Genomic DNA, 17879 nt, shown 5'->3' with positions numbered 1-17879 from the left:
CTGACTCCAGGTATTCTTTTCCTTGTTTCTATCTTGAGAGGTGCAAGGAAATTTATTGAGAGACACTCAAGTATGTTGTATATTATTTCAGTTTGAGTTTTTTTTCTATGTTTTTGTGTGCTGACGTCCCACAAACGTCCGCGTCCTCCTCTTGAGAGTTCTTAGGGTTTCCAAAAACAAGAGTTTCCTTCTCCTGTTTTCATACACATATATATTTCTCTATATTTTGTCTCCATCCCTAACAAAATTTATATGGAGAACTCTGCAAAATCTCAAGAGATAGTGCATCTTGATATTGAGGAAGGCGCTCAAGGACGTGAGTCAATTCAAGAGCTGGTTCTAAAGAAGATGCTTGAAAGAAAGGATCACAACTCCTGGATTGATGATTCTGTCAAGGATTTGATTCGTATTCAAAACGATTCAAAGGTCGAGTTTGCAAATATTCAACTTCAAATAAACCAACTCTTGGATGGTCAGACCAGAATCCTTGCTAATCAGAATATTCTGATATGGAATCAAAAGATGCTAACCATGGACTGCACCAAGGCTAGACAACTTGCTCTGGTTGTTGATCGGAAAGTTAGTATTCTAACTCATGAACATGGTGTTTCTACAGTCAAGAGAATAAAGGAAATCAGTGATACCTTCTTTGATGGATTCATTGAAAGATATGAGGTTCTTAACGAAATTTGATTATCTTTTATTGCCTAGTAAATCTTCTATTTTCTTGTTTTTATTAGAAGAATAACTAGAGCTTGGAATAACCATTATTGTGATTACACATAGCTATGTCCAACGTTTTCGTCTTCATGTTTTTAGATTTATTGGTTTAAATTCTAAACTTGTTTGGAAGATGATCTTTGCAGTATTAATCCTTATGGTTTCATATATTTCAATATTGTTATGGGATGTGTGTGTTTGCGTCCGTGAACTATGATCGTCCCATACCTTGTCAAAAGTAAAGCCTTTCATATGTCGATATGCATGTATTGATAAAAGAATGAATATAGTTTTGACAAATACAAAAGTTAAGCCTATTATGTCAATTGTTGATGGAAGATAGGTTAAAATCTTTTGTTTTTCAAGGACTATGTCTATTGAATATCGTTATGCGAATAGTGATGAAAAATAGAATGAATCGTTGGGTATTCCGCAGTAATTGATCTTCCCTGATCAATATTTTATGTATTACTGTGAGGCTCCGTGAAGTGTCTTATGTTGAGCATTGAACGACCAAGTTGATTATTTTTATGATTAGCTATGTTGTTATTCCGTGAGGTACTTTATGTCGAGAATTTTCAACTAAATTAATCATCTTGATTGGTTATTTAGTTGTTGCTCTGTAAGTTTTCTTATGTCGAGCATGATCAATTAAATTGATTATTTTTGGGATTAGTTTGATTGTGTATTTCGATTGGATTAATTATAGGTTCTCTGTCTAATTGTATATTTTAAGTCTGCATAAGTTCACTTATGTTGAGCATTTGTCGATTAAATTAATCATGGAGTTCTCTTGTGGTTAGTTTAATTGAATATTTTGGATTCAAATTCATACTTGTATGTGATTTGTTATGTCCAAAGAAATCCTTCTTTTCTTTAGAAATTAAGGTCGCTTTTGTTGTTCTTTCGGGAATGACATTTTATGGGGAAGAGTTCTTTTGAACTTGTGCTTAATTGCCAAATCTTTATGGGGAGTGCGGCTGTGGAATATTTTAGGGGTTATATTGTATCTTTACAAACTCCTTGATGAATGCATTTAGCTTCGGCTTTATGATTGCATATAAATAAGATGATATACTTTTTTTTTCTTTTGGTCAAGAAATGTCTCTTTCGGAAATTTCATTAGGATCCCGTTCTTGTACCTTTGCCAATTTTATTGACAAAAAGGGGGAGAATTAATATGTAGTTCACACTACAAATACATATGGTTTTCGGATCATTATGTAAAGTGGATTGGTTTCCATGTGAGATGGAGTATTGACTAAGGGGGAGTGATACATATCACCATAGTATTGTTGTTGAAGTTGTGATACAATTGGACTTTGACGTTGTGTAATGATACTATGACACTGTATAACAATGATTTAGAACTATTGTTTTCTCGTTGTTATAGCTACGGATTTTCAACAACGATGATGCTAAACTTACAACCTTTGTGATCATTGAAGTACTTGGAAGTGACGAAGATTTCGAGTAATGTTGAAGATTAGGCATGTGGAATAGGAGCTACAAAAGTTAATTTATTTATTTTTTGTATTCCATATGTATTAATAGTTTTTCACTAAAATTGACAAAGGGGGAGATTGTTAGAGCATTGCTCGGTCGAACTCGCATGCGTTTCTATCTCAAGCATGTTTGTCAATGTTAGTGATCAAAACTATAAGTCTTGATTTCTAGCCTATATAGCTAAAGGTATCGGACTAGGATAGAAAGTGTAGTTGAGCTCAAGACTCCATGGAAATCATCATACAAGACGAAGGACTACTCAAGGAACTGGTGGATCTTCATCGACTAAAAGGTATGTGGAGACTTGAACTTATCTGTCACTCAAAAGTCTATCTACTCTACCTCTTATTCTTGAGACAAAAGTCGTTTTGATATATAGACTTTCATTATACACATTTACTATTTCGAGCCGAGTGTAACTCGCCTATCTATTTCTCGAAATATGTGTTGGTAAGCTTTCGCTTTAGCCAAATTCATCTTACCTAGTGACGAATGTCATGATATGTTTCAATCACTTTGGAAATTGCTATGTCGAAAAATGGTCTGTGAATAACGGCTATATAACGTCCTCTGAGAATGTTTCAATGATTGAAATGAGAGTTCAGATTACATAACCATTGGTAGGATATAAGAATTGTTGTGGAAGCACATATATGTATAAGTCCTTAATACTTGAACCAAAGTTTGCGAACTTTGTTGATTAAGAGAAACGGAATGTGGCGTGAGCCAGTTCGCGAACTCAGTCCCGAACTGGCGGAAGTTCTCGACCCGAGAATTTCTGCTGGTGTTTGTGAACTCCTTCCGCGAACCCAGTCCACGAACTTGAGAAGGTTATATCTAAAATCAGTTGTTCTTGAACTTATGTTTATATAAACTAAGGAATGCTTTTGCAAACCGTGGGTATAAAGTTCATGAAGAGAGTCGAGTGAATCAAACCGTTTTTGCTTCGATTGTGTCTTGTGTAGTTACATAAGATTTAAGCAATTGAACAACTCTCTAACTAGTTCATTTTGAGTCATTTGAACTATCTATGGTGAAGAAGAATATGGTGGATATGAAAGTGATCATATGGCTAACCATTTGATTAACTATTGATGAACCAACAAATGTTAATGTTTGGAAAAGGCTACATAAACCCAAAATTGGACATTTCATTTGTGTGTTACAAGTTAAGTTTTCGATCCAACGGTTGAGAAATATTAGCTTGAATCTAATCAGGTTTTCATCTAACGTTGAATATTGAATGCTTTGTTACCAAGCTAACATTGATTGCAAACCCTGATTTGAAAGACTATATAAGGGAGAACTCTAGCAACTGGGAAACCTAATCCCCACACCTTACTTGTGATACTAGTTGCATATCTAGAGTCGATTCTCCTTTAACCTTTGGTTTCTTCTTCTAAAACCAGGTTAACGACTTAAAGACTTCATTGGGATTGTGAAGCCAGACCGGTACTACTTTTCTTGTAGTTGTGTGATCTGATCTTGCATCTTCTATCGTTATGAGTATGATTGTAATATTTGGCTCGAGATTTATATCTCCGATAGGCAAGATAGAAAAGTAATCACAAACACTTCGTCTCATCGTTTGTGATTCCACAATATCTTTTTTCTTTGCGTCGATTAGGATTATTGTGAGGTGATTGATAATACTAGGTTGTTCTTCGGGAATATAAGTCCGGTTCATCAATTGGTTCATGTTCACCTTGATTTATCAAAAGAAGGAACAAAACTCGTAGGTATATTCGTGGGAGACGGATTTATCTATTACCGTAGACTTTTCTGTGTGATACAGATTTGTTTATTAAAGTCTTCGACTTTGAGTCGTAGAAACTCTTAGTCGTGGGTGAGATCAGCTAAGGGAATCAAGTACGTAGAATCCAGTTGGGATCAGAGACGTAGGAGCATAAGTGTACCTTGGATCAGTGTGAGATTGATTGGGGTTCAACTACAGTCCAGACCGAAGTTAGTTTGGAGTAGGCTAGTGTCTGTAGCGTCTTAATACAGTGTATGTTCAATCTGGACTAGGTCCCGAGGTTTTTCTGCATTTGCGGTTTCCTCGTTAACAAAATTCTGGTGTCTGTGTTATTTCTTTTCCGCATTATATTTATATAATTGAAACATCAAAGGTTGTGCATTTTTCAATCAATTAGAATATCTGACCTTTTGGTTGTTGATTTAAATTGATTGACACTTGGATATTGGTCTTTGGTACCATCCAAGTTATCTCTCTTTGATAAAGACTCGCAGATTTCTATTTGCTTGAGTAAAGATCAAATTGAGAGATTGAGATATAAACTCTTTGATATACTTTTATATAGATTGAGTCTGACTGTCTAGTTGATTCTCTAGAAAGTATATTGATGTTTTTCCATACAGATTGCTAAGAGAAATATTGGGTGTAGTTGTTGTACCCCCATTTTTCAAGAGGAACTTCATCAACAAAAGGTATGTGGAGACTAAAAATTATCTATCACTCAGAACTCTATTCTATTTTATCTTCTAATGAGACAAACTCGTATAACTATATAGACTTTTACATTATACACATTTGATATTTCGAGCCGAGTTTATCTCGCCTATCTATTTCTCGAAATATGTGTTGGAAGCTTTTTGCTTTAGCTATGTTCATCATATTCTTGATGAGTTTAGTTGGAAACAATTTATTTGTTGGAAACTAAATATTAAGTCAAAATATGATCATTTAAAAATTACCTTGAACATCTTATATGATTTGTGTGAGACAGTCTTCTGATGTTAGCTCGGGAAGTTTTGTACTGATCATCCGATCACTTGAAAATTACTTGAAGCTAATGGTATGTGCCAGATTACCATTGTCATCTTCCAAGGATGTTTCATTGATTGAAATGAGAGTTCAGAACAATTCCACTGACTTTGTGGCTTAGTTTGCCAACTGATCATGATCCTCATTGTTGTTTAGACAGATTTTTTTAATGATGTGGATTTTGGATGTTGTGTTGTCAATCTCACCATGAGTATAGCTGGGGTACAAATACAATAATCATGTCTTTCGGATCCCACATAAAACTTGCACATTAAATCTTCAAAACTTACGGGGAGGCCGGAGGTGGCGCAAGTAATGATGCCATTGAAATAAAGGGCGTGTTTAGATAATGATATTTATGATATGAATTCGAAATTAACAGACACTCTGTTTTCAACTGACGTGTTTCAAGAATTGATTCACGGTCGCGATAATATTTTTGAATGAGACATGGAGTTATGGTTAATGGTCCTAAAGAGTTCATTATCATCGACCAAAAGTCTCAATTAAGGTTAGGACATACTTTAGAGTTTAGATGATAATTAAATAACGTCATAACACTACTTTTGTGGACTATGTAACATGTTCCGTTTCTTTAGACATACTTAGCTCACGTCATAGACCTTGGTCGTATAGTATAGGCTATGGATATGTCTTAAACCAACCAACAATGTTGTGACCACAAAACCGTGTAGTAGTAAGTAGTTGTTGAATATAACATAAGGAAATTCAAACTCTACTACTTGGCAACACATTGTTCACACAATTTCAAAACACTTGTCCAAAACCTTTTGAATGATTCTAAAAACCTGGTAAGAAATCAAATTGGGCAACTATGTCTTGGTGATAGATAAGATATATACTTACGCGGCTAACCAAGAACACTAAGAACGTGATCATTGAGTATCATTGTGTACCGGTCCTGCACGCCATTAGGGTGCGTCACCTAATATTCTAATCCTCTGAAAATATTACAACCAAGTAAGGATAAGCAAGGTCATTTTTCTTTTTCACTTTTTTTCGGCACCCATGTCCAAACTTATGATTTTATTCCTTTTATCCTTATGATTCATTTGTTTTAAGTTTTGTTTTCCTCTACAATCTCCTTATACACAAAATTGGTTAAAAAGACCAAAATCAACAATTCCTGGGTGAAATGGACAGTTAGATTTTGATATTGTTTAAACGGACAAAAGTGTAAAAATAGGCAGGACGTAACCAGTTTCATCGTGCCCATTTTCAAATATTTTTTCTTATTTTTAATTTACACAGGATGTATCCAGTTTCATCCTTGCTATTTTTTAAATTTAAGCTATGATGAAACCAGTTTCATCCTTACTATTTTTTTTTTGGCCATTTCACCCAAACTATTTTTTACTCGTCCATTTGAACCGTGATTTAAAAATATTTGGACAAATGACCTATTTCCCGCTCCTTATAATCGTGGCTCCGCTGCGGCTGGTGCGTTGGATAGTATCTTCAGCCTGTGGGAATATACAGTAGTGCAAAACCTTCAAAGGGTACATACCGTACATGTATACAACGTTCCAGAAGAACCTAAGAATCGTCTTGTCTTGACTCAGCTAGCTGAATGGCCTAAACCAGATATTCCCATGCCAATCAATGTGCGGCCGTTCTCCTCCATAGCTTTTTTGTGTTTTTTTATTGTTTTGCTTGAACCAAAAGCCAAATCTCTCACCCCCACACTCTGAAACATGGTACATATGGAAAGCATAGTACGGTGTTAGTCGGAGGGATTGCATCTGACATTCCTAATAAGGCGATGAATTGTCATGGTCCACGGCACTATCTAGTAACCACCAACATTCTTGTACAGTGTATGTTAGTTGAAAGGCCTGCATCAATTTCCCATTATCATGAGGTTGAAGTTAGGCCGATGGGCCAAACTCGCAATTATAATGACCGAGCACATGCGCTGTGATCACATATCACATTATTTCTGGCAGCCTAGCACCTCCATGCTCCACCCGTTCGTAGTCGAATATGTCCCTCAATAATTGGCGAATGCACCCCAACTTTCGAGTGATACCGAATATGTATAACGGTCAGGTCCCTAAATATTTCCGTTATCAAGTGGAAGATTAGGACAAATGTCACTAATTAGCCGAGAAAAATTGCCACAAAAAAACATGATCACTACTACAACTGCGAGTTACGTATGACTGCACCCGAGAAGGGAATACTGTGTGTGTGGACAATAAAAATTTAACTAAGCGGTCAACTTAACACCTGCCTTAACAGTCTTCAACGTAAACAACATAGAGGAACATCGAAAGGATCATCATGGCAACATCAAGCTAGGTGTATACTAGTGCCCAGCATCTATCGGAAAGAATGTCAAGTGATTAATGAACTGTTTTATTTGGTTATTATACCATGTGAATCGAAACCTAGTACACCACTAATTAGCACTCTTCTCCCAAAAACTGCTGCAGCATAGAGACATTAAACAGTTTTCAGGATTCAGTCGTATGCGCTTTTTCTTGCATGTATGCCACTTATTTGGCATTTCTTGCATGTCTTCATAACGTTGGAGCTCAAATTTTTTTTTGGTTTTTTTGTTGCACTGTTCTTGTACACTAACTTAAAGCAAAATACAACGCTAGCCATATATTGAATGTGAAAGTTATAATTGCATGCGTATTAGCTGGAAACTGAATTGCCGCCATATCACTCGAGGTGGTGAATTTGCTTCTCAGCCACATTATCTAATCCACCTGTATTAAGCTGCAAAACAATTAGCAAAAAAAATATACTTAAATCATGAATCAGCTGGTAGTGATCAGGACTCAGGAGAAACAAAAACAAAAGAGAACCCGAAAAAGATACATTTATATTTGCACATACCTGAAGACTTAATACTGTATTAGAAGAGGGCTTGATATTTGAATTTCATTGACGTGCGGAACGGAATTCATAGTATTTCTTTTTCTGCCTCTCATCAGACATGCATACACTTAAACAGCACCTAGTGAACCAGTATAAGTACAGAACATCAAGCAAAGATTTTCTGCAATAAGTTTCTAAGAATGGATAGGAAATCAAATGCTTATGATATAGGACCAGTTTTGAGTTACAAAGGGAGGGAGAGAGCACGTACCTGCAAATTTTATGGCTGCACGTCTCTTTCAATAAAATCAACATGAAGATGTTCAATAAAACCAGAATCATAGGTTAACGATTCCTTCACTTCTGGGCAATTCCAAATGGTTAAATTCTGAAGAGAAGTCCATCCTCATAAATCTGGAAGAAACTTTAGAACTGGACAATTTGTCAAAACCAACTTCTGAAGAGAGCCTGCACCGATAAATAATTCTGGGCTAACAAGAGTAAACTCATTTCCATTTTCTTGATCTTCATTTACTCGAAATCCTTGTAACTTACTGCACCCTATAATACTTAGATGTCCAAGGTTACGATTGTTTTGGAGTATGCTTACAGGAAAGTATACGAGCTCATTTACATTTTTTAATTCAAGACTTGTGAGAGAGGTCTGGTTTCTCCCAACTGAGTTTACCACCTGATGACCAATATTAATTAACCTCAACGACTTCAGACAAGGAATCAGATGAATTTCTGCCAATTTTCTACCGTCTTCGATGTATAGATTCTGAAATCTTGGACAAGGATCGGAAGTACAACACATATCTTCTAGCGAGGGTATACGAGAAAGATAGAGATCCTTTGAAGAAGGAAATCCGCCGATATCCAAACTCTTTAATTGTTCTAATCCTCCAAGTTCAACCAACGTAAGATGTTGGAGTTGCCCAATAGCTGCTGGAAGTTGCTGCATTCCATTGCAGTTTTGAAGTATCAAAGATTTCAGACGAGGAAGAGCATGCATCCAAGTTGGTAGATTAGACCCTATGAAGTTGATGATTTCCAAGTGCCTCAGACCAGAATGAGGCTGGAGAGGCACTTGTACCTGGAAACCACATGAATTCTTCTGTTCCGACATCATGTCGGATGATGACTCTTCTTGTACGTGTCTCCAGCTCCAACATAGTCTCAACATAAGAAGGCTACGTTTTCCCATCATATTTGCTCTCTTAGCATCTGTTGGGTCTTTGACGTTCTGAAGATTCATAATGCTTAGATCCTCAAGCCTGTTCAGGTTTCGTAACTCTTCGACACCCTCAGTGCCGTTCGCTAGTTTTTCCCTCACTCCGTACATCAATTCTTCAAGGCAAACTAGTTTCCCCAGACCCATTGGTGTTTCCGTCTTATACTTGTCAAATCTTCTCACCTTGGTCCAGTTACTTACCTCTTTGGGAACCTCACAATCAAAAAGATGCACGAACTCAAGATTGATGAGTTTAGTACAAGAATCTGGTAATACTTTGATGCCTGTACCACCTAAGCTAAGATATCTTAACTGAGTTAATGCGCCAAAATCTTCTGGTAATTCTTCTGGCAATGGGCAGTCATCGAAATCAAACATCTTCAAATTATCAAGATCTTTCACAGACTCGGGTAGAGATTTTAGTTTCATACAGTTATTGACATCTAAGGTCTGCAAACTGCCAAGTTTAGTGATGAAACCAGGTGGTTCTTCAATAGGGTTATGAGAAACATCAAGAAATCTTAGCTTCTTCAAACTTGTGACTGATTCAGGTAAAGATTTTAATCTGCAATGATTGATATCCAACGTTTGCAAATTACAAAGACTTGTAATAGAATCAGGTAGCTCTTCCATTTCGGTCTATGAGATGCTGTTGAGAGATATATATATTTAAAAACATAGTTTTGTAATATTATATCAAACTTAGAGAAATAGTGTGGTGGTATTATTTTGGGCTCCCACACTATAGACTTGTGTTCAAGTCTCACCCCTTGCATTTGACTAGGTATATTATTTATATCTATATTATTTATCAAAAGTCCGGGAGAGCGGGTCCTTGGGAGGTCTGGTGACTTATTTTCATTAAACTTAATTGATTCTCTTAAGTTGTTATAAGGCTGATTTTCTGAAAAGAGAAAGTGATTTGTTTTTGTGATTCTGAGCAAGTGTTAGAAAGAGTATTGTGATTCGATTTCTCATAGTGCAGAGAAATCGAACAAGAGAGTATCAGTTGTTTTATCCCATAAGTTTTCGACAATTTTTAACTGTTAGCACAATCAAAGAGGCAGAGTCGCGAAATACCTTAAAGATAGCGACCTAATCCCCGACTCAGCTGTTTGAGATTCAGTTTCATTATTTGTTCACTGTTTCCAACGGATGCTAAGATATCTTAATTTTTTCAAAGATTGAATGTTTCTGGCAAGATTTTGAAGACTACCTTTGATGTTATTCAATTGTAAAGTTTATTGATGGACGGATCACTCACTACTTGGCTAAGATCAAGACATGTAAGATGGAGGTACCTTAAGTGCCTCAGTTTAGAACTCAAACAAGGCATCTTTCGAAAAGTCCAATCCGGTGAACGACCTACATGGAGCAGGGCCGGCCCTGGCATTTTGATGCCCTAAAGCTTACCCAAAAATGTTTCCCCTTACATACAACAAACTACAGTCAGGAGCATAAGGTGGTGTACAAACTATGTTAGCCTCATTCTCTGTCATATTTAAGCATATAAATACATATATTAAGTTCCCAAATGTTTCCACAAGATTGTCAAATATCTCAATGGAACATATATTCAAAAACCAATAATAATAAAAGTTCATTCGATTCGAATAATAACACAGATTACCATCTATTCGAAAATGACCCTTCTTACATTCCTGGATGCGAAATCAGAAAGTACAATTTTAAAATCAACTTGCATAGCCATGTCATTTTCAATTGCTAACATAGATAATCCTACTAGTCTTTCCTGCGACATAGTTGATCGAAGATACGAGAAAATCAACTTTAGCTTAGAAAAACTTCTTTCCGCGGAGGCGACTGTGACTGGAATCGTAAGCAATATCCTATAAGCAATCCATGCATTAGGGTAACAACCACCCATTCTTAGTAAAAATTGTAAGACATCGATTGGCTTACTACACGAACTAGGTAGTACAATTCGCATGATGATTAGTTCCATACATAATTCCCTGCCATCAATATCACTAGATCTACCATGCTTCAAATAAGCTTCAAGTGCAACACATGCACTCATCAATTCATCCTCACTCATATATTTCAACTTGTTCAAGTCATAAAAAAACCCAAATATTTCTTCGTACATTTGAAATTGTTCAAATCTGGTTCGGAATAAAGACATAGCACTGTCTACTATATATAATAAGTAATTTTTTTCTAAAAAACTCCTCACCTGATGTTGGTTCGGTAGTACGGGTGGTACGAACTTCACAAAATGTAGGTTCAGTTCCCATCGCTCTTGCAATCTCCTTAGCTTCATCCATTTCCTTTTGAAACCCATTTACTCTAAAGTCTTTAAAAAACTCAATAAGACCTTTCATTTGTTGTATAGCAACACCGATGTCCATATCTTTAGATTACAATGACTTACTCACAGTATTAAAAACAAAAATAAGTCTATACCAGATAGTCAAGCTAAGATAAAATTCAAAATTATGCAAGTCAAAACTTACTAAGCTGTCGGCAGTGCTGACTTCTTGAGAGATAGGGGATGAATCTCGCAATCTCTCTAAAGCATTTCGAATTTTTGGAGCTTGGTATCTTATTGCTTTGACACTTACGACACAGATTTCCCACCGTGTGTCTGACAAAAGTTTAAGTGTCCATCCCTTCTTTCCAATCTCCTCTTTAAATACATCCCACTGGTTGGTTGAAGCTGAAAAAAGTGTATAAATACGTTGTATGGATCCAAAAAAAGAACTTGCTTTAGGACAATACTTGGTCATATCTAAAAGTATGAGATTAAGACTATGACAAGCACATGGTGTGTATAAAGCTCTTGGATTGATCTCGAGTAATCTTGCCTGCACACCTTTATGTTTTTCTTTCATGTTTGCTCCATTGTCATACCCTTGTCCTCTTATATCATCAATGTTTAACCCAAGATTGATTAATGCATCTTCAAGTTCAAAAAATAAACCTTCTCCTGTTTTATCTTCCACTCGCAAAAACCCAAGATAATACTCTTCGATTATTGCTGTTGAAACATCTACGCATCAGATGATAATAGACATTTGTTCCCTGCGAGAAACATCAGGAGTACAATCAAGAATAACTGAAAAGTAGTTGGCTTCGTGGATTTTCTTGACAATAAGCTTTCTCGTTGCATCGGCAAGCATTGAAATAAGTTCGTCTTGAATCTTGTGGCTGAGATAATGAGTACGCATTTCATTCTTTTCAATGCTCTCCAGATGATACTTTAACACGGGATCATATTTTCCAAGTGTCTATATGAAGCTTAAGAAGTTACCATTGTTTTTTGTATAAGATTTCTCATTATAGCCACGAAATGCTAAACCATTCTTCGCTAGAAACAACGCTCCATCCTTCATCCTCTCCGATACTTCTTTATAATGTTTTCTCTCTTTGTTGATCTGTTTTTGTATTCTTTTGTCGATAGTTTTTTCCTTTCTCAATCTTAATTCCAACTCAAGCCAATCATACATAAAACGATGATGCACTCCACAGTTTTCATGACTTGCGAGTCTTCCACTTAGGTTATTCCAATCATTAAACTCAGTACTGCACAACTGATAATTACTTTCCCTTTTCATGAACAGTTTACAACAAAAACAGAATACCTTGTCCAAAGTTTTCTAATATACTAACCATCTTCTATCTTGTTTCTCAAAATTGCTCAATTTTCGAAAGTAATGATAGCTAGAGAAACAATCGTTCTTGTCATCTCTAGGGAATATGATATTGTCAACTCTTACCGGACCCTTCTCTACCAAAAAATCAACAAGTTTTTTATCAATTGTTTCCCAATTACCTGGATCAAGCATGTCTCTATCTGTTAACTTATCACCAGAATTTCCAACTTCATTATTTTTTGTTGTTGTGTTTAAATCATCCTCATTTATATCTCTATTATCACCATCATCACCTTCATTCTCATTATTCACCTCATAGCCACCATCATTCATACCGTTAGTAGCACTTTCATAATTCTCATTGTCATTAACACCATTATCAGCAACACCAACATTCACATTCCCATTAATCCCCTCATTAACACCATTATTAGCAACACCAACATTCACATTATCCTCCTCAATCCCATTATCAGCAGCCTCATCACTTACATTCCCCTCATTCATGCCATTATCAGCAATACCATTGTTCTCATTCCCCTCATTCACACCCTTATCAGCTGTAGCATCATCTTCATTGGTGGCGTTCCCAACTATTGGTTGATTCCTAATCAAAAACTTATCAAAAGAACCTGCAAGAGATTTAGTAGATACCAATCTCTTTTTTTGGTTCTTCCTATTTTGACATCCAGATGATTGTTTTCTTTTCAGAGGCATACCTGCCATTGATTCAACAAAGAAAAATTCTCAGCAAACAAGAACAACAAACAAAAAAATTTCACTAAAAATTGGGGGTTCAATTAAAAAAAAATTGCCATAAAATATACAATTAAGTAATGCTAACTGAGAATCAAAAGATAACATTTAAAATCAATCATAGAACATACATGATAATCTATTCTTATGATTGAACTGGGGGTTTAAAACTTTTTGCCCTAAAAATACTCTTAAGTTATACTAACTGAAAACCAAAGATTAGATGCAAAATCAATTATAATATATAAATGTCAATCTATCTTATGCTTCATGATTGAATTGGGGTTTTGATTCTACTTACCGAGGAGATGGTGGTGTCGCAAAAATGGCTCAAGTGAAAGAGCCAGAGGAGCAGGGAAGGAAATAAGGAAGAAGACGAGATTTTGATAAAAAAATCGAGAGAAAAAAATCTATCTGTAATATATGATATTTATTATATATTTAGCAATAAGCCTTTAAAGTAAGTCCTTGTTCATAATATGCCCCCACTTTTCTTTATATACATTCTTTTTACTTTCTGTACTCACATTTCAAACCTTCATTTTCATTTTTTTTATCACAAACCCCCTAGATAAAATTCTATTTTTGCTGCCCCTTTCGCTGCTGCCTCAAAGTCAATCTTCGTTGACTTTGCCTCAGTGCCGGCCCTGACATGGAGTATACGTAAGTGCTTATATCCTAACAATATAATATCAGGGTAGAGATTTGAACCTTCAGGAATATCCGCAACTTCTTTGCGGTGGTTAAGCTTTTCAGAAATGTCGATGATAAATCTACTTCCATATCAACCGTAAACGGCGTATTTCAGAAGTATCTTTAAGCTCACTCACCTTGAGAGACGCCAGTTCGTGATCCCCAGCGGCAATTTGTGCAAGATCGTGCACAAGATCATGCATTTTGCAGGTCCTTATGTCATCCAATACACTCTTTTGCACAACATCCAAAAATGAACTCCATGCCAAACTCTCAAAGTAATCATCCCCAACGTCTTCAATCGATCTTCCATTTCCCACGTTAAAAGTGTCGATAAATCCTTCTGCTATCCACAGCTGAACTAGTGTTACTCTATCAATCTCCCAACCTTTTGGAAATATAGAGCAGTAAAAGAAACACTGTTTCAACTGGGGCGACAAGTTATCGTAGCTCAGTTTTAGTATTGCTATGACTTTGTTTTGACTTTCCGGTGTGTTCCAAATATCATTTTCTTGAATGGACAACCAATCGACTTCTTGATTTCGTGTGCGCATTAGACTACCGAGGAATTTTGCTGCAAGTGGTAAACCATAACATTTTTTTGCTATTTCCGATCCAATGATTATCGTCTTTCTTGTCTTTTGCGCTCCACCGGAGAAAATGCTTTCTTCTCAATAATGGACCAACATTCGTTATCCTGTAATTTGCCCAATTTGTAAAGAGGAATATGCCCCTTGACAACATCTGCAACCTGGGTTTTACGAGTAGTGATTAAGATTTTACTCCCTTGAGCACCGACAAGCAATGGACTGCAGAGTCTCTCCCATTGCTCATCACTCTCATTCCATAAATCGTCAAGCACTAGCAAATATTTCTTCCCGTTTAATTGTTCTCGAACTTTACTTGCCAGTACATCGAAGTTTGATAAAGAATCAAACGTACTTTGAGTTGCGGACTCCATAATTTTTGTTAAGAGCTTTTCCACATCAAAATATTCGGATACATGAACCCACATTTTCAGGTTGAACTGCTCATTTACCAACTTATCATTGTAGACGAGTTGGGCTAGGGTTGTTTTTCCCAGTCCCCCCATTCCCACCATGGAAACGACGGAGACCTTTTCAGATGATGGGATTAACAAATTTATTATTTTTTCTTTATCATCCTCCCGTCCCATAATGCTGGATTCATCTATAGATGACTCGGTTTGTCGGCTCCGTTGCTCAGTGCTACTTTCACCATAAGAAATACTAGTATTGCTAGAGGCGTAATTTGCAACTGAAACCTACTCATATCTTTGGTAATTTCATCCAACCTCTGGTTGATATGTTTGATCTCTCTGGCCATCTTGAAGCGAAATACAAGTGGGTTGGAAGATGAAAGAAAATCACAGACCTTTTTTTTCATGTTGTTCCCCCTTACGGACCGACGCATGGTTTCGTAAGAAAACTCATCCATCATATCATCCGCATCATAAGAAAGTTCTTTAAGCCTTCTTAACCAAAGCCCTACAGCTTCTTCAGTCACTTGTCTCCTCCCGGCGTCCGATATGACGGCAAGAATCATCTCTAAAGTGTCTTGAAGCTTTTTCAGTTCATCTTTTACTCCCCATGCCAAATTAATCTCCTGAGCAACAACATGAACCAGTTTATTTAATGTTTCTGTTGCACCATTAGTAAGGATCCCTTCACCAGTCGACATAGCTAGTAAGTATATTTGCTGAAGATTTAGAAATAACTATTAGCACAAGTTTCAGAACAGTGTATATATATCTAATGAGTGACCTGAAAGGAATACAAGGCCTGCTATATAAGAAATACTTGGTCGTACGTAATTCAATCAAGACTCATTGGTGGAATATTTACTTTTACTTTACAGCAATAAAGTAAAATCTTTAATCGAAAACACTTGGGATATATGCTGCGAGGAGATATATATGGTCTCAATCTTACGCTCAGAATCCACATGACATTGCTAAAGTTGGTTACAGCAATAACGATGCTTAAAGTTAGTGATTAAACAGGCTCAAGTTCTTGACTCGACTACCACTCAAGAATCACTTAACTAGTTGGTGTAATAGTTTCAACGAGTATCGGCTGCAAGCAGATGAGATGAGTATCAGTGGATTTGTCTTGTCTCAAGAAAATATAATAACTTTTTTCGGGATTTTAGTGGGTATGAATTGTGATTAAGAGCTATGTTGTGGACGGCGAGCGCCTACGCGCACGAGTCGCTCAAGAGGAGTAAAAAAGATAAAGCGCTAGCCGCAAAACTGTTAACAAATTATTATTTTTTTAAATTTTTTTCCTGGGCGCCTTAGGTACTACGCGAGGCGAGGGTCAAGACCCTGGCCTCGCGCCTAACACAACATAGATTAAGAGTAACTTAAGGCGTATTTTAGAACCTCTTATGATAGTATTTTAGAGTGTTGCTTTGTTTTGTTTAGTATGATTACCTTGCATTTTAGGGGCGACCTTGAAAGAATTAGGGACGAGTAATAAGACAAAAACAGGTCATCCAAACTTAAAATGAAGCCACCCTTTTATTTCTGAATTTTTGAATGGCTAATATGCCCTTCAATAATTGGTAGGAAATGAAAATAATCGGTAGATAATATTATAATCGGTATTAATGTATATATAATGTTTGGAATTTTTCAGGAGGAGGACTATTTTTTTTTTTAAACCAACAAAAAACATGGATGGGTATGAAGAAGAAGGGGAAGAATTTAATGTTGAAGGTTCACTACCATTTAGAGAAGACGATTTTGAATATTTGTTGAATGATCCAAAATTTTGTGGAGAGGAAGCCCTAGACGACGATTTCATGGAAGAAAACGAAGAATCACATGAAATCGAAGTTAATAATGGATCAAATATACATGTATTGTGTTAAGAAACTCTAATACCCATGTTGTGTGCGTTTGTATGCGTTTTTAAACGACAAAATTCGATTTCTGCATGCATTGAATGCCATGAACTTCCCATAATCGGTAGATAATGGAGTACCATATCTACCGATTATAAGATACTGCATCCAAAATATCTACAATCGGTAATTTTGTGGATGTATAAAACTACCGATTATGAAAAACCCTCAAATTGAAAGTTTTAATTTTTCATAATCGGTAGTTGTTAAAATTACTTAACTACCGATTGTCACAATTGCCCCAAAAATGAATTTCTCCTAAATAATAAAACTTCAGTTTGTTTCATCTTTTACAATCGGTAGTTCAGAAAAATGATTTACCTTCCGATTACAGTTGTCGCCCCAAAATGAAATTTCTCCAAACTTATAATACTTGGTTCGTTTCATCTTTTACAATCGGTAGATCAGGAAAAAAAATTAACCTCCGATTATGTTAGTCACCCCAAAAGCAAGTTTCTCCAAAATTTAAAAATTTATAATTCTTCATATTTCATAATCGGTAGTAGATAAATTCATTTATCCCCTGATTATAGTTGTCACCCCAGAAAAATATTTACTTAAAATTTTTGATTTGGACAACCTATAATCGGTTCTACTGTATTCATATTTATCTATCGATTTGTTTGTAATCGGGTGTTGGGGAACGAATAATACCTCTGATTATTCAAGTTTTATATACAGAATCCAGTGAACTTTTCTATATTAAAATCGGTAGTCTAGGGTCGTATATTATTACCGATTATGTCGTAATCAGTTGTCTGGGGTCGTATTTTATTACTGATTATATAAC

General features: G+C 36.0%; 2 protein-coding genes across 3 annotated transcripts; both read right to left on the bottom strand.

Moving 5' to 3' along the window:
* Positions 1-6917: 6917 nt before the first annotated feature.
* Positions 6918-9764, bottom strand: LOC113354104 (putative disease resistance protein RGA3). Of its 2 annotated transcripts, XM_026597540.1 has the most exons (3): positions 8133-9764; positions 7880-8000; positions 6918-7759 (listed from the first exon to the last, which is right to left on the bottom strand). In XM_026597540.1, the coding sequence occupies exon 1, from the start codon at positions 9726-9728 to the stop codon at positions 8268-8270; it is 1461 nt and encodes a 486-aa protein (XP_026453325.1). In that variant the 5' UTR covers positions 9729-9764; the 3' UTR covers positions 6918-7759; positions 7880-8000; positions 8133-8267. The 2 variants fall into 2 exon arrangements, with proteins under 2 accessions (XP_026453325.1, XP_026453324.1); XM_026597539.1 differs by having other exon boundaries at positions 7880-9764.
* A 5019-nt stretch (positions 9765-14783) lies between these two features.
* Positions 14784-15862, bottom strand: LOC113352183 (putative disease resistance protein RGA3). The gene is made up of 2 exons (XM_026596033.1): positions 15557-15862; positions 14784-15446 (listed from the first exon to the last, which is right to left on the bottom strand). The coding sequence occupies exons 1-2, from the start codon at positions 15860-15862 to the stop codon at positions 14784-14786; spliced, it is 969 nt and encodes a 322-aa protein (XP_026451818.1).
* Between the last annotated feature and the right edge of the window lie 2017 nt (positions 15863-17879).

Source organism: Papaver somniferum, chromosome 2, assembly GCF_003573695.1.
Source record: "Papaver somniferum cultivar HN1 chromosome 2, ASM357369v1, whole genome shotgun sequence".
Taxonomy (NCBI): Eukaryota; Viridiplantae; Streptophyta; class Magnoliopsida; order Ranunculales; family Papaveraceae; genus Papaver; species Papaver somniferum.
Note: the sequence above shows the minus strand (reverse complement) of the source record. Positions and strands in the feature narration are given on the sequence as shown.

Excerpts from the sequence above, each read along its gene's own strand:
- LOC113354104 (XM_026597539.1), bottom strand. The coding sequence starts at position 9,728 with ATGGAAGAGCTACCTGATTCTATTACAAGTCTTTGTAATTTGCAAACG.
- LOC113352183 (XM_026596033.1), bottom strand. The coding sequence starts at position 15,862 with ATGTCGACTGGTGAAGGGATCCTTACTAATGGTGCAACAGAAACATTA. Across the intron at positions 15,447-15,556 it reads GGAACAACATGAAAAAAAAG|GTTTCAGTTGCAAATTACGC; the intron begins GTCTGTGATTTT and ends AGATATGAGTAG.